The sequence below is a fragment of the Erinaceus europaeus genome, chromosome 19, assembly GCF_950295315.1.
Source record: "Erinaceus europaeus chromosome 19, mEriEur2.1, whole genome shotgun sequence".
Lineage (NCBI taxonomy): Eukaryota > Metazoa > Chordata > Mammalia > Eulipotyphla > Erinaceidae > Erinaceus > Erinaceus europaeus.
This window is the reverse complement of record NC_080180.1, coordinates 49,898,395-49,919,555: the sequence shown is the minus strand read 5'-3', so window position 1 is coordinate 49,919,555 and position 21,161 is coordinate 49,898,395. Positions and strand designations below refer to the sequence as shown.

The window sequence follows — 21,161 nt, the reverse complement described above, 5'->3', positions numbered from 1 at the left end:
AGAAGATTCTGGCAGAGAACATAGAAGGAAAAAATGAAGACATGGAGACAGAGAACATACTGAGCATGCTCAAGCGGGGTAACGCAAAGTGATCTTATTTATTTATTTATTTTCCCCCATACATAAATATAACTGAAGGTTTATATTTATGTCGATGTTCTTCGCAAAGTTCAAGCAGTTGAACTACTTAACCTTACTTGGAATTAGGTCCCTATCCAGCGTGGGACTTGCACTGTTCTGTTGTTTGGAGAGAAAGGCACTACAATTGATTAGGCCCTGCTCCGGCATCTGTCTCGCTATTCGGTTTTTCCAGTGTCGGAGACTGTATGGCACCAGAAGCAATTAAAGCGAGGATCATTGTAAGTAGTCAGGTGCGCGCGCCCTTTCCTCCACCCTGCACGGCTGGAGGTCGCTGCTCTGCACACCAGCTACTCTTGCAAGCTGCAACTTCACTAGACTGGCATCTTTGGCTTGCACAAAATCGATCCCTCAATAAACCATAGTCCACATCCTCGCTGGCAAAGGCATGCTATTATCAATAACTCAAACTCAGATTCCCCCCCACCTCGACACCCAATAGGACTGGGAGATACACTTCCAAGTCTAATTTCGAGGCTCCCAGTGCATGCTGGAAACTGTCCACGTCCTTGTCCCCCACCCCCACCCCAACTGTCTCAGAAAAGTCAGGCTGAGATTCCAAAGGGGGGAGCATCTGCAGGCTCCTCTGAGTGACTGGCAGCCGCCCCCCCACCCCGCACCTGTCACGGGCTGGGCCGTGTCCACCCGGGGAAGGTGGCGACGGGCGCGCCCCCGCCACGCGGCGCTGAGGGCAGCCCCCCGGGTCCTGGGGGAGCTCTTTTTATTCTAAATTACAGACTCTGCAGCCACCGGATATCCTCGCTGCTGCAGCACTGGCAGTAACCATGCGGCTGCTGCACCCGCATTTCCTGACCGCCGCCGCGGCGTTATTGCCACTAATCTCCTGCCCCAGGCCTCTGGCCGGCCGCCGGCCCGCCGCCCCTCCCCGTGGGCACCGGCCCGCGCGCCCGGACAAAGCGGCGGCCGCTCTCCCGCCCGCCCACGCGGGGCGCCCGCCGCCTAGCGCCCGGGACCCGCCACGTGCCCCGCGCCGCGCGTTCGCATTGTCCACGTCCACCCGAACCCCGCGGCGTTCCGCACTCCTATCGGCGGCGCACACGCGCGCGGGGGAGCGGCGCCCCGGCTGGGCTGCAGCTGCGGCGGGGGGGCGGGGCGGGGCGCGCGCGCGGGGGCGGGGCGGGGCGGGGCGGGGCGCGGCGGCGGCGGCCCGGGAGCCAGCGAGCCAGCGGCGAGCAGCTAGCGCAGCGCGAGCACCAGCATGGCGGGGCCCCGACGCCCGCAGCCCGGCTGTTACAGCCGCACCGCCGCGGCCGTGAACCTGCTGCTGGGCGTCTTCCAGGTCCTCCTGCCCTGCTGCCGCCCGGGCGGGGCTCAGGGACAAGGTCAGCGCGGCCCCCCGCCCCTGCCCTTTCCTGCCGGGAGCTGCTGCCGGGGCTCCGCGGGCGCGGGAGGAGCGGGGGAGAGAGCGACAGAGACAGAGACCGCGGGAGGAAGGGAGGCGGCCGAGCGCAGCCCCGCCGGCGACCCCCACCGCGACCCCGGCGGGGCGCGGGCGGACACGTTGCGGGGCCCGTGGACCGCTAGCCGCGCGCCCCGGAGCCTTTGTGCGCGGGCCCCGGGCGCCCCGGGCGCAGTCCCCGCTTTGTGTGGCGCTGGGGCCCCGGCGCGGCCAGGCTTCCTGCAGCTTTGTTCCCCGAGCCGGGCGGCCAGTGCCGGGGGCTGCGGAGCCGGGGGCGGCCCGCGGGTGGCTCTCCTCCTCGCTGCACCCCTCTCCCCCGGCGCGTAGCCCCCTCCTGCAGCCCTCGTCTCTGTCACGGCCCCATTGTGCTCGCCGCTCGCTCGGTGGCCTGCGCTCTCAAAGCTCGGGGACAGGAAGCGGGTCTCTGCTCAGTGCATTAACAACACGCTGCTTTTCTTTTCTTTTCTTTCTTTTTCTTATTCTTTTTTTTTTTTCGGGGGGGGTGTCTGCAGCGATCGAGCCCTTGCCAAACGTGGTGGAGCTGTGGCAGGCGGAAGAAGGGGAGCTCCTGCTGCCCACTCAGGTGAGCTCGGCCAGGTGGTGGTAGGGGGCCAGTAAAAGGGCGCCGGGGAGCCCAGGCCGCGGGGAGGGGGGACTCCCCTGGGCGGCAGCGGCGTGCGGGCCACTTTGTAAGGCAAATAGACTGGGCCCCAACACCTGGCAGCGGTGGCCTCCCGGCCTCCTCCCGAGCCATGTGACAGGGCGTGAGTCATGCCGGCCCCAAGTCCAGGAGATGGGAGCCGTGGCCACCTCAGCAGGGCCATGGCCAGCGGTGGCCGGGCCCTTGCCAGGGCGCACCCTGCGCGGGTGGTGGGCGGCTCGGGACCGGGGTGCTAGGGACGCGTGCCGGCGGGACACTGGGGTATTGATTCCAGCAACCGCACTGAGTGCTGCTTGCCATTAACGTTTAATCGCCTTGGGATGAAGATGTGACTTTAAAGGCTTTGTCATCTTGGATTTTTTCCAAGTGCCTCTCATTCGTGTTAGAATACACCCTCTTAAGAACTTGAATTTCAGGTTTTGGGCCCCCCCTCCCCTTTATGTGATGATTTAATGATTGCATGTGGAAAAATAATTACTAACATTTTATTGGAATCAGGCTCCAGTCAGGGTTTAACTTCTGCAGCGAAGTCAGGGTTTAACTTCTGCAGAGCTTTTGTGTTTAAGGACGGAGTTTGTGGAGACCGTCTCCCTGACCGCACAGGTACACGTTGGACTCAGATTGTGTTGTGGACCATTGTTCAGCTGCCTTGACGGATCCAGAATGTACTTTTTTTGTTGGGTTTGTTTTCTGGGGGTGGTGGTTTGGACGCTGGAAGACTAGCTGCTAGTTTGAGAGGCCGGTCACTTCCCACGTTGGTGGCAGTAGTTGATGCTATGTTGTCTCTTGTGGCATTAGAAAAACAGGATGTCTCGCCCAGACTTCACTGAAGAAGCCTCTGCAGCTGTACATTTCAGTCTTCTACCCGCCTGTGTAGAACACTGAGGGGGTGGGGGTTTTGAGATACTTGGAATAGTCATTCTAACCAGGCCTAATGAAGAACAGCTTCAGGGCAGAGAGGTGATTTTTGGAGCAGAATTCCCGTGGCTCCCCCCCCCCCCCCAAATAAGACCTGCAGAAGCAGGCAGTCTGTCCTCTTAAAAAGTTTTATTTTCCCCACAGGGGACTCTGTCTTTGTTATAAATAACATCTTGTGCATTGTGGAAGGTTTAGAAAATGCAGAAAGTTGGACAAAGTAAAAACTGGTCGTGATCCTAATAGAGCCCCCCCCACATCTGATCTAGTTTGAAAGGCTCTAGCTGTGTGTAGATCCAGTTCTTTATCCAGTTCTTAGTGATGTTTGGGGCGGGAGGATTCTTTATTAAGGAGGATGGTGTCTGATCCGGGCATGCTAGGTTTTGGAGTATCCTTGCTTCTACCCACTGGATGCCAGTGGCATTCATTCATTCAACCCCCCCCCCCCCCCCCCGCTCCTTGTGACAACTAAAAATGTCTTCAGATATCGCCAAAGGTCCCAGGGGAGCCAGATTGCCCCAGGTCCACAGGCTCTGTGTGTAGCTACATGCGTTTGCATTTTTACTCACTGTAGCAGGGGTCTTTCACTGGCGTTGGAAGATGAGCCAGACTCAAAGGAAAGTGGATTATAGACGGTCACTCACTGCAACAGATGGTGGCAGTTTTAAGTCTCTGCTCAGATGGACATGCAGAGGCCTCTGTTAGGGGTTGTCATTTCATAAGCAAACAAAAAAAAATACTATTTTTGTTGAAAGTATTGTTTGTTTACTCACTGAGAGCCAGACAGAGGCCAGAGCCCCTCCGTGGCCACTTGTGCTGCTGGGGTTCTGACTGGGGGTGGGGGTGGGGGGTGCAATTCTGTAAGACTCTAGTGCTCTACCGCTCTGCCTGTGCGTTGCTCACCCACCCCAGCTTTTGTTTTCCAAACATCTTCTGGTTTTGTCTTGTTTCTGTGTGCCCTGGAGAATTTCACATAGAAATGTGCACGTGAGCATATAGAAGTTGTCTTTCTGGAGAGCTCAGTCATAGAGGTGCTCATAGCTAAGCTATTTAAAGCAAGGCTGTAGTGAAAGTGAAACTGATATTCAAATTAATTTGCTGAACATTTTATCTCCATATGTGAACTTTTTAGAGACTTGACCTTACCCAGCATATGTCTGGGTGGGGTGAGGGTGAGGGTGTGTGTGTGTGTGTGTGTGTGTGTGTGTGTGTGTGTGTATATATATTTGTCTGTCTGCCTGCGTATATTATATGCTTTATATACTTAGATAAACTGCTTCACTACACACACAGATATAGATAGATGTGTGTGTCAAATTGTAGAGAATTCTGGGGAAAACAAAAGCTATTTTTAAATATTTATTTATTTTCCTTTTTGTTGCCCTTGTTGTTTTTCATTGTTGTTGTAGTTATTGTTGTTGTTATTGATGTCATCATTGTTGGATAGGATAGAGAGAAATGGAGAGAGGAGGGGAAGACAGAGGGGGAGAGAAAGACACCTGCAGACCTGCTTCACCACTTGTGAAGTGACGCCCCCTGCAGGGGGGGAGCTTTTTTTTTTAAGATTTTTTTTTTTTTTTTTTTTTTTTAAATTTTTAGTTTAAGAAAGGATTAGTGAACAAAAGCATAAGGTAGGAGGGGTACAACTCCACACAATTCCCACCACCCAATCCCCATAACCCACCCTCTCCCATGATAGCCTTCCCATTCTCTAGCCCTCTGGGAGCATGGACCCAGGGTCGTTGAGGGTTGCAGAAGGTAGAGGGTCTGGCTTCTGTAATTGCTTCCCCGCTGAACATGGGCGTTGACTGGTCGGTCCATACTCCCAGTCTGCCTCTCTCTTTCCCTAGTAAGGTGTGTCTCTGGGGAAGCTGAGCTCCAGGACACATTGGTGGGGTCTTCAATCCAGGGAAGCCTAGCCAGCATCCTGGTGGCATCTGGAACCTGGTGATTGAAAAGAGAGTTAACATACAAAGCCAAACAATTTGTTGAGCAAACATGGATCCCAAGATTGGAATAGTGGAGAGGAAGTGTTGGGGAGGTACTCACTGCAAACTCTAGTGTAATCCTGCTTTCAGGTATATATTTTGCAGTAGTTTATGGATACGTGTGCGCATACGCTCTCTCTCACAGAAACTGGTGTATGTCTAGGTTATGGGACTTTGTTAGAAAGTGAACTACCTGAGATGAAATTAGAGTGTACTATAAAAGGAAAGGTCTCACCCGAGTAATGAAGCTGAAGGGTTGTCATTCCACACGTGAAGTCTCTGGATACACTCTGAGGTGAAGCATGTTGAGATGGCAATCGTTGCTTTGGTTAGGTTGTGATCGGCGGATGCAATATTATTTGGTATGGATTGGGAGAAGCATACGGGAAAGTGAGCCCTATCCATGGGTGCCAGGACTGGGGGAAGTAGGGGCTCTATAGTGAAGATGTGAGGTTCCTGCTGTCTTAGGGTTCAAAAAGACAATCAATAGTTAATATTATCATCACATTATTTGTTAATTGGGTTAACTTTGAAAAGTCCCTTTGTTATGGTTTGCTGTACAGTACCCAGTATCTTGTATATAGCTGTGCTATTGGAAGCCTCCAATCTACTTGGTCTAGGCTTTTGAGAGAGTCCGCATATCAAATACGTAGCCTATCTATTAAAAAGATTCAGTTTGTCTCCTGAGAACCTTTGAGACATACAATTGATTTCCCCCTCTCATATTAATTAACTACTGATTTATATGTCTACATTTTGCTAGGAGTGTACATAAACACCATTCCCATCACCAAAGGACCGTGACCCATCCCTCCCGCCCATTCCCACCCCCCACTGGGGGGTGGGAATAAAATAAGATTTTATTTATTTATGAGAAAGATAGGAGGAGAAAGAAAGAACCAGACATCACTCTGGCACATGTGTTGCCGGGGATTGAACTCAGGACCTCGTGCTTGAGAATCCAAAGCTTTACCACTGCACTACATCCTGGACCACTCAAACCGGGCTCCTTACGCTGGTCCTTGCGCTTTGTGCCACGTGCGTTTAACCTGCCACACTACTGCCCCACTCCCACAAAAGCTATTTTTAGGATTCCTTTTTAAAAGTATTGTGAATTTTTTTTCTTCCAGTAAATGTTCCCTCTTGTGTTGAGAAGAGATTATAAGTATTATTTAAATTTGAGCCTTGCCTGCTTAATGAGCTACTAGGCTGGCTTCTTTTCATTCAGGAAGACTTCCAGACAGCGTCTCCAGCCCAGCTTTGCCAGTGATAAAACTTGCCTGAATCAGGTGAAACAGGAGCCTTGGAAGATGGGGCATCGATCGAGACAGCGCAGGCTGACATTTGCCCACATGGATTATTGATAGTGACTTCACTTGGGAAATGCTTTCTGCCGAGTGGTTCACTCACTCTTTTTCCTGATGAGCCACCTCTCAGTGACCCAGCCGTTGAGTCACAGAGGTAACAGAAGCGGCTTCAGCATGGAGTTGTTCTAAGCCACCAGGTCTTCGGGTTCAGCTCCCCAGCTCCATCCCTTTCCACTCCTCTTTGCCCCTGGTTGCTTCAGCTGCAGATTAGGAGCGATAGTGCTGGTGAGGAGTAAATGCCTTGACCCTATCGAGCCCTGCTGTGTGCTGCGTGTTACTGTGGTGGTGTCGCGACTCGCCTCTGACTCTGTCCTGGACAGCAGGGAAGAGCTTTTCTGCTTTAACTCGGCTGAACCAGTATTGGTGGCTGGGTGCTCTGAGGCTGTGTAATTGTACCAAGTTAAATGCATACTTCTTGTTTTCTTTTGCACTCTTATATATTGTAAAATTTTGGTGTAGGAACACACACTAATGAGAAGGAAGGTGGGCAAACTTGTAATTTCATTCCCAGATTTCCAGAATTTTCCTTTCCTCTGACTCTCTGGACGACAGCACAGGAGTCCAGAGCAGCCGTGGTGTGGGGTTGGGGTAGAAAGCCAGCAGCCAGGCTTCGGCAGCCTCTTAGCAAGAAGCAGGTGCTTGGTCATCAGGGTCAGAAGCCAGTGGTGCCCTGTGTTCCACATGCCCTACGCTGGCCCTTGGGGCCTTGGGCAGCCTGACCCTGGCTGCTGCAGTGGTCATCCCCTGAGGACTTGAGTCCAGCTTGACCCTTGTCCCAGCAGGCCCAAGGCGCGTGTCCTAAAGGAAAGTTCTAGTGCAGCTGTCTCATTCCTCCGGGGCCAGTTGTATCGAAACCCCTGGCCTTGTGGCTCTCTTCCAGAATATTTATTTAATTTGATAGAATCTAGAGAAATTGAGAGGGAAGAAGGGAGAGAAGAAGAGAGATATCGGCAGCACTGCTTCACTGCTCATGAAGCTCCCCCCTGCAGGTGGGGATGGGGCTTGAACCCTGGTCTTTGTGTGCCTGCTTTTAATTGGGTGCGCCACCACCCAGCCCCTGGGCCTTTTCTGTGTGTGCCTTGTTTTTCTTGAGAGCAGTCAGGCTGCTGAGGCTGGTGGCCCTGTGGCAGCCAGTCTCCTTCCTGCCAGCAGTGACAGTCAGAAGCAAGCTCGTGCCTTCATCCCTGAGGAGGGGAGGCAGCTGATGGTGTCTTGTCCAGCTTCTGTGTAGGAGGTGGATTGGTTTTGAAGATAGCAATGTTTCAAGTGATGATTTCCTGGTGTGGGTTAATGCTCACATTTTGGTGTGGGGGGGAGCTAGGGTTCTAGAGGCAAGAAGAATTTTCTGGAATGTGTCCATTCAGACTTCAGCAGAGTCAGAGTCCCAGCAGACATCACTGATGCCCCATTTAGTTTTGGGATGTGGGCATCTGCAGGGGGTGAGGCAGCGGTTAGCAGGTTCAGGGTCAAGTTGTTTGGCTTGGTCTGGGTAGCTCAGTGCTCTGTTGGCTGCTGGCTCTATTCATTGAAGAAACATCGACCATGGGCTGGGCCCAGTGAGGCCCCTGGGAAATGGCGATGAATGTGAAAGTCTTTCCCTTACGAAAGTCTTGTGTGTTTTAAACTGCTGAGAGGGTAGATAATGGGAGTGGGTGAAAAGTGAAACAGGAAGTGCACGTCTAAGTTCTTCCTGATGGCAGGTAGTGCCTCATGTAATAGCATCTTGCTCCAGCAGGTGAAATATTGACTAGAACTTGGAATTTATTATTTTTTTTTGTCGTAGAGGTTTATTTATGTTTTAATCCATTTCCACTCATCACAGCGGGAAGAAAAACAAAAACATGGGCTGAGTATTAACTCCCGGTGCCATTTAATCACTTTGAGTTTTTAATCATTTTTAATATAGCCGGACCTGATTTTACAGCTGGGGAAATTGAGACATCAAGCTGCGAAATCACTTGCCCAAGGCTATGAGAAAACAGCTGTAGCAGGACTTGAACCCTGGGCGGTGCCAGCTCCAGAGCTAGTACCAGGTTACAGCACCGCTGTCTGATTTCTAGAGTTTGGGCAGAAGTTGGAAGTACTTTGGCTTCTTGGAAGGACATCCCTGACCAGTGATGGCAGATGGGGTGAAGGGTTGGGTGATGGGAATCGCTGTTTTCAGGTGAGAGGTCAAGCGTAGGTCAAGGTGTCTTTTTGACATAACTGTCCCAGGACCCTGAGGCCCGACTGGCAGGGCTGTTCCCGGGGGAACTCCTGCCTTGGAAGAGCTTGCTGGGAGATAAGGCCCAGATAACATTCCCAGAAAGAGAGAGGGGAAGCAAGAGGAGCCTGGAGGCCAGTGTGTGTTGGAGGCTCAAGGCTTAGATTTCCCAGGTCTGTTGGCAGAAGTGTGACCACCTGCTGGGCCCCAGCCTGGAGCCTCACAGGCTGTGGGTGAAGTTCTACATATGTTTTTAAAGGAAGCACCGGGAGGCTATGTGCTATTCCATATGTCACCCAGATTTGAGTCCTGACATCACATGGAGTGTCACAGTGGCATCTGGGGAAGCTCTGATACTAGTCTCTCTCTCTCTCTCCTTTTAACCAGAGGCACTGCTCAGCTCTGGTGGGGGAGTTGGGGGGGAGGTTGTATTGAATCTGGGACTTTAGGCATGAGTCCCTTTGCATAAGCAATATGCTATCTACCCCCCCCCCTTCTCTAAGAATGAAAAAGCTACCCAGGATGAGTGAAGGAGACCCAGACTTGGGGAGAAAAAGAAAAGACAGGAGTCCGGCGGTAGTGCATCAGGTTAAGCGCATGTGGCGCAAAGCACAAGGACCAGCGTAAGGATCCTGGTTCGAGACCCTTGCTCCCCACCTGCAGGGGAGTCGCTTCACAGGCGGTGAAGCAGGTCTGTAGGTGTCTCTCTTTCTCTCCCTCTCTCTGTCTTCCCCTTCTCTCTCCATTTCTCTCTGTCCTATCCGACAACAACGACGACAACAATAATAACTACAACAATGAAAAAGCAACAAGGTCAAGGCCTACATTCATCTGTAATCTATTCAATTCCACATTAAGGAGCGTGGAACAGATATACGTAGCAGCTGGGAGTCATGGTCCATCCATACTGCATTGGTGGAAGGGACTGCTTGGTGCTGAGGGAGATGGTTCCTGCTGTGATGCCCAGGGCCAGGTGAAGGCAGACACCTGGAACAAAAGCCCCGGCTGGTGGCCAGGGTGAGGGACAGTTCTGATCCCCATCCCAGACCTGACTCCTTCTTCAGGGCTAGAGGTGGGGAACGCGCAGGCTATCCTTCAGCTTTGTCCTGGGCTCCAGGAGTATGACCGTAACCTTGACCAAAGAGAGCCCGTTAGAATGGAGCCACTTGATAGCAATCCCCCACCTGGTGTTGCCAAGCCTGGAGTTGGTCAGCTTTGTTTCGGGCGCCATGGCCTCAGCTCTGGAACCTCATGGGAGGTGCTCTGGCAGTGGAGGAAGCTCTGGTGCTGTGATATCTTTCCCACACCCCTGGGGGTGTGTGACTCCAAGACTGGAGCCCTGAGCGATGCACAGAGCGGTCACTGGGCTCCTGCTGTGCTGACCACACCATCAGAGACCTGCTCTCGGGGAAGGAGAAGCATTGACTGCGAATCTGCATACCACCTTGGGAGAAAGGTGGGGGCTGGAGGTGGAGCTCTGGGTCTGCTCTGGACCAGCTTGGGAGTAGGTGTGGGGGAGAAGGAGCCTGGCAGAGTGGAAGGAGGAGCCAGGGAGCCAGGGCTCCTGGGCGAAGAGGGGAACTGGGGTGGGGGTGGGGTCAGGAAGCCCATAGTGGGAGCTCTGGAGTGGCCATGTGGCATTGAAGGGGGTCTGCTAGGGTTTGAACCTGGGCCACTTGTGTGGCAAAGTGGGTGCCCTACCTGGTAATCTATCTCCCCAGCCTAGAAAGACTTGAGTGATGTTGATGCCACTTGATACTGTGTGCCACACTCTTTACTTTGATGTCACAATAGAGCCGGCATTTTTTGAAGGGGAGGCGGTACTGAGACAGGCAGCACTCTCATATGTGAGGAGATTGGTTGTTGTTAGACTTGACAGGTTCAAGTTAAGTGCCCAAGTGGCCAGCTTGACCTAAATATTAAAAAGAGACTCATGGACAGGCAGTGGTATACTTGGTTGAGGACACATGCTACTATGCTCAAGGACCTGGGTTCAAATCCCCACTCCCCACTTGCAGGGGGGAAGCGCCATGTGCGGTGAAGCAGGTCTGCAGTATCTCTTCCCTCTCTCTCAACGCCCCTCCTCCTTCCAATTTCTCTCTGTCCTATCAAATCTCATAAGAAATAAATTTCTAGGGCCGGGTGATAGTGCACCTGGCTCAGCGCACATGTTACAATGCGCAAGGACTCAGGTTCGAGTCCTGGCCCCCACCTGCAAGGGGAAAGCGTTGCAAGTGGTGAAGCAGTGCTGCAGGTGTCTGTCTCTATCCCTCTTGATCTATCCCTTCCCTCTCGATTTCTGGCTGTCTCTATCAAATAAATAAAGATTTAAAAAAAAAAAAACTTTAAAAAAAAAAAGAAGAAATAAGTTTCTCAAAAAGACTCTGGAAGAGAAGTCTTTGAGACTTGGAGTTTGCGATTAAGTTCAGAGTGTGCTGGAATATCTAAACCAGCTTGGGACTTCGGGTGCTGTCCTTCCAAGTGTCATTTTATTTTGCCTCCAGGCTTATCACTGTGGCTTAGTGTCAACGCTATGAATCCACTGCTCCTGGAGGCTATTTTTTTCCATTTTATTAGGACAGAGAGAAATTGAGAGAGGTGGAAGAGAGAGAGAGAGAGAGGGAGAGAGAAAGAGAGACGCCTGCAGACCTGCTTCACCAGTTGTGAATTGTATCCCCTGCAGGTGGGGGGCAGGGGTCCTTGTGCTTGGTACTATGTGTGCTTAACCAGGTGAGCCACTGCCTGCCCCCTCCGCCCCCCTCATGTCATTCTTCCAGTGGAGATTTATTGAAGCCTTCCCGTGCCTTGATTGGTACATTGCAAGTTCATTGTCTCACAGGGTGTTTGGGGGAGGGGTGGATCCTTGTTTCCCTCTGAACCAGCTGCTCACACGTGCGCTTTGTCAACAGGGTGATGCTGAAGAGGACTTGGAAGCACATTCCCAAGAGCAGAGGTAAGAGCTCCAGTGGGGGTGAGTCCCTGCTAACCCGCCCCTTTGAGTGCTGTGTGACATCCCCTTGTTTGCTCCTGTTCACGTGTGATGGACTTTTGTCTTGGGGACCCGGCGTGTCTGTCTGTGTTGGGATATAATGAACACGACAGCATATTGGGGTAAGGCTGTGCAGAGTGTGGTTAGCAGCAGGCGTGTGCTGGGGCCTGGACATAGAAACACTGGATACAGCCTGTGGTTGGTAGGGGACTCAGCCGTGACCATCGGCAACCTCACTGGGCTTAGAATAAGATCTTTAGAGAACTGGCTTGAGGTGGGAGGGCGTAAGAACAGTGTGGTGGGGAGTCGGGTGGTAGCGGAGCCTGTAAAGTGCAAGTGGCGCAAAGCGTAAGGATCCGGGTTTGAGCCCTTGGCTCCCCACCTGCAGGGGAGTTGCTTCACAGGTGGTGAAGCAAGTCTGCAGGTGTCTATCTTTCTCTCCCTCTCTCTGTCTTCCTCTCTTGATATCTCTCTGTCCTATCCAACGACAGCAGCAACAACAATAATAACTACAACAATGATAAAACAACAAGGGCAACAGAAGGGGAAAAAATGGTCTCCAGGAGCAGTGGATTCCTGGTGCCTGGCAATAACCCTGGAGGCAAAAAAAAAAAAAAGAACAATGTAGTGGCAGGATGAAGGCCCTCTGAGGAGGTGACCTTTGTGCTAGTCTGAAGGACAGATGGGCTGCCAGGCAGCAAGCAGAGGGAGAGCACTGGGCAGAGTGGCAGGTGCAAAGGCCCTGAGGTGAGAGGCAGTGGCCGCCATGCAAGGACTCAGAGAAGGCTGCTGTGTCTGGAGGAGGGAGGTGAGGTCAGGTCTTTGAGCCCCGAATAAGGAGATGGTGATTAGATTCTTTGCATTGATTTAAGCCTCCAGGATAAGTTTTTTTATTTTAATTTATTCTTTACTATTGTGATAGGAACAGAGAGAAACGGGGTGAGAGAGGGAGAGGGTAAGAGATACAGATACAGCCTGTTTCACTGATCATGAAGTGTCCCCCCTACAGGTGGGGACCGGAGACTTGAACCCAGGTCCTTGTGCATGGTACCCTGCGTATCTTACTGATTGCGCCACCACCTGGCCCCACCCAGGATAAACTCTTCCATTTGGGCTCTGGGGGAACAGAGCTCACGGTGGCCACCACCCCATTTGAGTGGATGGAGCAAGCCAGCTGAGGCTGTGGATTGTGGTTCAAGCCGGGCTGGCTGTGCCTGGCTTGGAGAGTCATGGAAAGTTCTAGGTGAAAGTTTCTAGGGTGGGACAGATTCATTCCTCAGGGAGTGAGTTGTAGAGAGTGAGGGAAAGGGGACTCAGGGAGAGAGTCTGGGGAGAAGGTGCCAGTGTGAGGGGAGGCTTGGCTTTTCTGCTGTCCAGGTCCGTGCATCGGGGGTGGGGTGATGGGGGCTAGTGAGTCGGGGCAGACACAGAGTGATGGGCCAGGCTGGGGCTGTGTCCCCCGGTAACAGCTTTGTCCCCCTGCCTTTGCTCTTGAGCCTCTTGGTGGGTGCACATCCCACCTTATGCTGTAGAGTTCTTCTCTTTCTACCAGTTTCCTGTCTAGCTTAAAGGTGTGAGTAGACTTTGTTCTTATCAGGCGTTGACACATTATTCAGTGAGCAGAGCAAAGATGTGGGGGGAAGGGAGCATTGCACCCAAGATTTCAGACTTGTGGACTGTCTTACAATAAGAGATTTTCTCCTCCCACTTTCTCTCTCTCTCTCTCTCTTTCTCTTTTTGCCTCCACGTTATCTCTGGGGCTCGGTGTCTGCACTACGAATCCACTGCTCCTGGCAGCCATCTTTTTTCCATTGTTGTTGGTGTTATTGATGTTCTTGCTGCTGTTGTTGGATAGGACAGAGAGAATTGAGAGAGGAGAGGAAGAGAAAAATAGATACCATATCCCTGCTTCACCGCTTGTGAAGCAACCCTCTTGCAGGTGGGGATCTGGGGGCTTGAACTAGGATCCTTGCACTGGTCCTAGCACTTTGCATTATGTGCACATAACCCGGTGTGCTACTGCCCAGCCCCCTTTCTCTCTGGTTTTTTTTTTTTTTTTTTTTTTTTTTTTTTTGCCTCCAGGGTTATCGCTGGGGCTTGGTAGCCTGCACCATGAATCCACCGCTCCTGGAGGCCATTCTTCCTATTTTTGTTGCCCTTGTTGCACTTGTTATTTTTATTGTTGTTGTTATAACTGTTGTTGGATAGGACAAAAAGAAATGGAGAGAGGAGGGGAAGACAGAGGGGGAGAGAAAGACAGACACCTGCAGACCTGCTTCACCATTTGTGATCGATCACTCAAACCGGGATCCTTATGTCGGTCCTTGTGCTTTTGCGCCCTGTGTGCTTAACCCACTGCGCTACCACCCAGCCCCCTTTCTCTTTAATATGTCTATATCTCACTTAGACCTCTTAATACTTGACTGTTCTCTTAGTACTATTTTTTTTTTTGTAAAGATTAATTAATGATAGAATCAAGGCACCACTTTGGCACATGCGACGCCAGGGATCAAACCCGGGACTTCAGACTTGATAGTTCAGTGCTTGATCTGTTGTGTTACTTCCTGAGCCTCTTTCAATTCATTTGGACACAGATGGCATGCGATGTAACTCAGCTAACATTTTCTTTTCTCAAGATTAACTCACTAGTGACACAGAATCAGAACGTCACTCTGGTACATGCTGGGACTCCATGCTCTTAAGTCCAGTGCTATAACCACTGCACCACCTCCTGGGCTTTTTAAAAAATTTTGTTTCTTCTTTTTTATTTAAGGAGATTTTTTTCCTTTGCTTTATGAGAAAGAGAGCAACATTATAACTCTGTGCTAGCTTACCGTGCTGGGGATTCAAACCTTTGGCATTATCCATGCAACTCCTGAGCCCTCCCCGCTGAGCCGTGTCTCCTGGGCCACCTCTCTGCCACGAGAGAGACACTAATGTCGTTGCAATTTCTTGCCCACAGGCCTGTGTTAGGATGTGTGACAGTGCACGTTGCTCTGCTCTGCTGGAAAACAGTGCCACTTACTCTCATAACCTGTTTTAGACGGTTTTCCTTTTCCTTTTATTGTTGTAGTGAATTATATGTAAGATGATTTGCATTTTGTTTTCCCTGGGAACCTGACCACCTCTCAGCTCTGACTGTTGATGGTGCCAAGGATCGATCCTGGGCCCTCTGGCCTGCACGTCCTGTGCTGCATGGCTGCACTCTCTGGCCAGCCCCCCCGGACTGGCCACCCCCCCCCCACAGCTACTAGCTTTGGGCCCCTCAGAACACACCACTCAGCCCCAGAACTGCCCCCTTCCATCGCCTCTCCTGTCATCATCAGGATGTCTGCTTTTAATCCTCCTCTGTCGTGATTCACAGTTTGACCCGCCCCAATTCCTGTGTTTTTAGTCTTCTCAGTATCAGATCATCCAGCCTCTCCCGCCGTTACTTTACCCAGGCCTGCTTTCCTTTTCAGCGCCTTCCAAACCTCTCTGTTGCTCTTGGCTGCTCGGGCTGGAGATTTGTTCCTTATGTGTGGAGGCCGGAGCGCGACATGGCTGCTGGTGGCCGATCCTTTCGCTGCTCAGTTACAGCAAATGAGGCTCTGGCATGCTCTGGTGTTGGGAGGGAGCTGAGGACATCACCCCACCACAGGGAAAGGAGTCTCCCAAACGCTTACTGTGATGGACTTTCCACCACGCAATAGAGAGTTGTTTTTCTGAATCTAACATATTCAGTAACGGGGGGGGGGGGGGGTTGTAAAGTAGGAGGACCACAGCATCACTCTGGCATAGGTGATGCTGGGGCTTGAACATGCGACTTCATGTCTGCAAGTCTGGTGCTCTACCCACTGCCCCACTGGCAGCTACAGTTGGGAGACTCCCCCTCCCCTGTCTCACCTTCCCTCCCTTGGTGGAGCCAGGGCCTTGGGTACCTGCGGTTTGACCCCTCCAGTCCACTTTTTCCATCCTCACAGAGAAAGATGGCAAGGGGGATAGACAGCATAGCATCTCTCATCCAGTGCTGGGGCTCCAGTCTAGGTCTTGTGCTTGGCAAGGCTGGCGTTCAACCTGGTGAGTTGTGTTTCTGATCCCCAGAAGGGTTTTTTTGTTTGTTTGTTTTTTGTATTTCGATACCACCAAGGTTAAAAGCATGTGCTGACACATCGTCGTCATCATCATCATCATCATCACCATCATCATCATCATCATCATCATCCTTATCATATTTAACTAGAGCCCTGCTCAGCACTGGTTTATGGTGGTGCTAGGGATTGAACCTGGGACCTCAGAGCCTCAGGTATGACAGCCTCAGTATTCTTGCATCACTAGTGTACTATCCGCCCCCCATATAATACATACATAGATACTTTTAACTAAAGCACTGCTCAGCTCTGACTTAGAGTGGTGCTGGGAACTGAACCTGGGATCTTTGGAGCCTCAGGCATGAGAGTCTTATTTTTTGCCTCCAGGGCTATCACTGGGGCTCGGTGCCTGCACCACAAATCCACTGCTCCTGGTGGCCTTCTTCCATTTTTGTTGTTGCTGTTGTTGTTGGATAGAACAAAGAGAAATGGAGAGAGGAGGGGAAGATAAAGAGGGGGAAGGAAAGATAGACACGTGCAGACCTGCTTCACTGCTTGTGAAGCGACCCCTGCGCAGGTGGGGAGCCGGGGGCTCGAACTCGGATCCTTTTGCCCGTCCCTGCCCTTCATTCTGTGTACGTTTAACCCGGTACACTACTGCCTGGTCCCCGAGAGTCTTTTCTTTAATAACCTTTATATTATCTCTCCAGCACCATTGCTCCTTTAAACATAAGTTTTTTACTGCAAAAATCAGTCTAGATTACACAACAGCTGTAAAGATGGTACAGAGCGCTTCCCTGAAAGTAAACGTCCAACATTGCTGTGGTATAGTTGCCACCGCGAGGACACCAGCCCCAGCGGGTGACTGTGAGGGAAACCACAGTCCATGTGGGCTCCTTCCCAGTACCCCTGCTCTGTCCGGGACACCTCAGGGTTCTCTGGGATGTGACACTTGGTCACTTCCCCTCGTTTTTGCATGTTCTCAGTGTGGGCCAGGTAGTTTGCAAAGCATGTTGTCATCTGCAGGTGCCCTGATGTTTGTCCTCAGGGTTAGTTGGGGTGATGGATGGGGGGGGGAACCACAGTAGGGCACCCACAGTCAGCGTGACTTATCACTATGACGGTGACGGTGGTCACCCGACCCTGGTGGCTCTGCCAGGCTTCTCCTCTGTCAAGCTGCCTTTTTTTTTTTTTTAAACGGTTTACTTACTGTTTATTTGATTTGATATGAGAGAAACAGAGAAGAGGGGGAAACGAAGGAAGAGAGACACTTGCAGCTCTGCTTCACCATTTATGAAGCTTCCTTCCTAGGTGGGGACTGGGAGCTTGAACCCGATTCTTACAAAGGCCAAAGTGTGTGCCCTCAACCATCTGTGCCACTGCCCAGCCCCCCAGGGTTCCCTTGCTTTTTCTGTGTCCCACTCATTGAGTCTTGAAACCAGTTAAGCCCCACTTCCACTGATAATTGTTCTTCTGTCTAGGAGATTCGTCCATTCACTCCCATTTACTTATTGATTCTTTTTTTTTTAAATTTTATTTATTTATTAATGAGAATGATAGGAGAAGAGAGAGAAAGAAACAGACATCACACAGGTACATGTGCTGCCAGGGGTTGAACTCAGGACCTCATGCTTGAGAGTTCAGTGCTTTATCCATTGTACTACCTCCTGGATCACTTACTGATTTTTTTTTTGAAAGAATATTTTATTTATTTATGTTGCATAGAGACAGAAATTGAGAGGGAAGACATGAAGATGGAGAGAAAGATAGCTACAGCACTGTTTCACCACTCGTGAAGCATTCCCTCTGCAGGTTGGGACTGGGGGCTTGAACCTGGGTTCTTGTGCATTGTAAAGTGTGCACTTGCCCAGGTGTGCCACCACTCAGCCTCTTGATTCTTTTTAAAATTTTATTTATTTATTTATTTATTTATTTATTTATTTATTTATTACCAGAGCACTGATCAGCTCTGGCTTATGGTGGTGCAGGGGGATTGAACCTGGGACTTCAGAGCCTTAGGCATGAGAGTCTGTTTGCATAACCATTGCTATCTTCCCCTCCCCTCCTCTGCCTTCCCCCTCCCTTCCTCTGCCTCCCCCCCCTCCTCAGCCCTCCCCTCCCCTCCTCTGCCTCCCCCCCTGCCTTCCCCCTCCCCTCCCCTCCCCTCCCTTCCCTTCCCCTCCCTGCCCCTTCCCTCCCCTCTCTTTTCCTCTTTTCCCCTCCCCCTCCCCTCCCCTCCCCCTCCCCCTCCCCCTCCCCCTCCCCCTCTCCTCTCCTCTCCTCTCCTCTTTTGCCTCCAGGGTTATCACTGGGTTCCTGGTAGTCAGTCTTTCTTCTTTCCTTTCTTTCACCACTGCACTGTTCATCTCTCTGGCTTATGGTGGTGCAGGGGTTTGAACCTGAGACTCTGGAGCCAGCCAGAGGCATGAGTCTCTTTGCATAACTATTATGCTATCTACCCCCTCCATTTCCCCCCATTTTATTGGATAGGACAGAAATTGAGAGAAATGGGGAGACAGGGAGACAGGGAGAAAGATAGATACCTGCAGACCAGCTTCATGCAACCCTCCTGCACGTGGGGAGCCGGGGTCTCGAATCAGGCTCCTTGTGCAGGTCCTTGCACTTAGTACTCTGTGCACTTAACCAGGTAGGACACTGCCCCACACTTCACCCCTCCCACCCTCCTCCTCTTCCTCCTTCTCCTCCTTTTTTTTTTTTTTTTTTGCTTTTCCTTCTCTTCTTCTTTTTCAGTTTGATAGGATAGAGTGAAATTGAGAAAAGGGAAGATAGAGAACATCCTTGAAGCTTATGAAGCTCTGCCCCCCCCCCCACAAAGTTTGGGACCAGGAGCTTGAACCCTAGTCCTTGAACTTGGCAATGTGTGTGCTCAACCAGGTACACCACTCCTATCTGGCCCCTCTGCTTATTGACTTGTTTGGTCACTTAGATCTGTAGGAACTCAAGGAGTACTTACACTTTGCCTTACCATCCAAGATAAGAGCTTTGCTTTGCCCTTTTGATGCCATTTCTTCTTGGTGTTGAGGAGTGTGGAGCTCATAGTAGCTCAGTGCTGTAATTGCTACCCCACAGAGCTAGCTCTTAATGACCTTAAGCTGCGTTTGAAGTCAGCACAGCGGCTCGCAGGAATTCCATAGGATGAGCGCCTGGTCTCCAAGGCAACTTCCAGAGAGAAGCATCTAGTAAAGAGAGTCAGTCCCAAGTGGAGGGGGCCCTGGCATCTTCCAGGCGAGACTATCTGGGTTTCACCCCCCAGACAGGGCTGGGCGGGGCCGGGACCACACCCTGGCTTCATTCTGGGGTGGAAGGTTCTAGAGCAGCCTGCCTTTTAGTTCAGATACACACAGTGGGAGAAAAGCTTCCAGGGTAATTGGTCTCCTTGAAGATTGTATTTGTTATCTTGACTCCATCTTCTGCGAGTCCTGTGTGGTTGTATTTGGTGGAAAGCCAGAAGAGCCCTACTGACAAACTTCTTCCTCCCTCTTGCCTCCCCTGTCCCTGTTTTCTCTCCTGGGGGTTCTCAGGTAGCGGCTGTCAGGGGATCCAGGTGAGGGCCTGCAGCAGAGCTGACCCAGCTCTTCCTAGAACCGTGTGCTCTCTGGGCAGCCCCTCTGCCTCTCTCCTCGTTGGGCCTATTTGCTAGAACCCAAGGTGCTTTTGGCAGAGGCTGAGCAGTGTACTATTTCAGCTGTTTCAAAGTGTTTCTTTCAAGACCATACCTCCTGGAAGTCCTCTCTTTCCTTTTTCTTCCTCCTTCTTGATTTGAGTGAATTAAAAAAACAGTTTTATATACTTATCATTGGATAGAAACAGAGAAATTGAGAGTAGAGGGGGAGATAGGGAAAGAGACAGACATTTGTAGCCCAGCTTCACCACTCGTGAAGCTTACCCCTTGCAGGTGGGGACCAGGGGCTTGAATCTAGGTCCTTGCACAATGTAATGTGTGTGCTTAACCAGGTAAACCACTGCCTGGCCTCCCAAGATAACTCTTTTCTTTCTTTTTTTTTTTTTTTTTTGCCTCCAGGGCGATCACTGGGGCTTGGTTCCAGCACTATGAATCCACTGCTCCTGGTGGCCATTAAAAAAAAAAATTCCCTTTTGTTCCCCTTGTTTTATTGTAGTTATTGCTGTCGTTGTTGTTGGATAGGACAGAGAGAAATGGAGAGAGGAGGGGAAGACAGAGAGGGGGAGAGAAAGATAGACACCTGCAGACCTGCTTCACTGCTTGTGAAGCGACTCCCCTGCAGGTGGGGAGCCAGGGCTTGAACCGGTATCTTCATGCCGGTCCCTGCACTTTGTGCCATGTGCGCTTAACCCACTGTGCTACCGCCCGACTCCCCTTTTTTTTTTAATTGCATAGGACGAGAGAGAAATTGAGAGGGGGCTGGAGAGGGAAAGAGAAAGATAGGCACCTGCAGACCTGCTTCACCACTTGTGAAGTGACCCCCTGTAGGTGGGGAGTTGGGGGTTCGAACTGGGATCCTTGTGTGGGTCCTTGCACTTACTACTATGTGCGCTTAACCAGGTGCACCGCTGCCTACCCCCTACCCCATAAACTCTTTTAAAAATATTTTATTTATTTATTTTGGATAGAGATGGAGATTGAGAGGGAAGGGGGAGACAGAAAGGCTGAGAAAGAGAGACACCCGGGGGATGGATGGTGGCACACCTGGTTGAGTGCCCATGTTGCAGTGCACAAGGACCTGGTTCGATTCCCCCCGTCCCCACCTGCAGGGGGAAGCTTTATGAGTAGTGAAGCAGTGCTACAGGTGTCTCTCTGTCTCTCTCCCTCTCTATCTCCCCCTTCCTCTCAATTTCTGACTGGGCTGTCTCTATCCAATAAATAGAGAGAAAAACAAAACACACACACACACACACACACACACAAAGAAAGAGAAAGAGAAAGAGAAAGAGAAAGAGAAAGAGACACCTGCAGTTGTGCTAAAAGTTTTCCTGCTGCAGATGGGGACCGGGGGCTTGAACCCAGGTACTTGTACACTGTAATGTGTGCGCTCTACCAGATGCACCACTGCCTGGGCCCTCCAGTGAGCTTTTATCTGATGATTAACAGCAGCCCAGCATTTCCTCGGGAAACAGCTGCGGTCAGTTAAGGGTGGACCGAGAGAGGCAGGACAGGACGTGAAGACCAGCCAAGCTCAGAAAGATGGGATTGCAGGCAGAAGGGCCTTTGTCTTTAGGTGAAGCTTCCTTTTGGCCATGAAGGGGTCCTCAGAACCCTCCTCCCCAACACTCCCAGGAGAGGAGACTGCCTTTCACTTTTCTTTGCCTTCAGAAACCCACAGCTGTGTTTTTCACAAAACCCCAGAGCTCCCTCCTCCTGTGTTAGAAGGTCTTAATCATGTCTCCCTGGGATTCCTTTGTGACTCACCCT

General features: G+C 51.3%; 1 protein-coding gene across 4 annotated transcripts in view; it reads left to right on the top strand.

Moving 5' to 3' along the window:
* Nucleotides 1-1,290: 1,290 nt before the first annotated feature.
* TMEM131L (transmembrane 131 like) overlaps nucleotides 1,291-21,161 on the top strand; it is a 163,809-nt gene continuing 143,938 nt past the window's right edge. For 3 of the 4 annotated variants that reach the window (XM_060178926.1, XM_007529449.3, XM_060178925.1), the window contains exons 1-3: nucleotides 1,292-1,481; nucleotides 2,071-2,141; nucleotides 11,602-11,645. In XM_060178926.1, the coding sequence (XP_060034909.1) occupies nucleotides 1,358-1,481; nucleotides 2,071-2,141; nucleotides 11,602-11,645 (239 nt within the window). In that variant the 5' untranslated portion in view covers nucleotides 1,292-1,357. Of the gene's footprint in view, nucleotides 1,482-2,070; nucleotides 2,142-11,601; nucleotides 11,646-21,161 lie in introns of all 4 variants that reach the window. The other variant, XR_009546375.1, reaches the window with a different exon arrangement.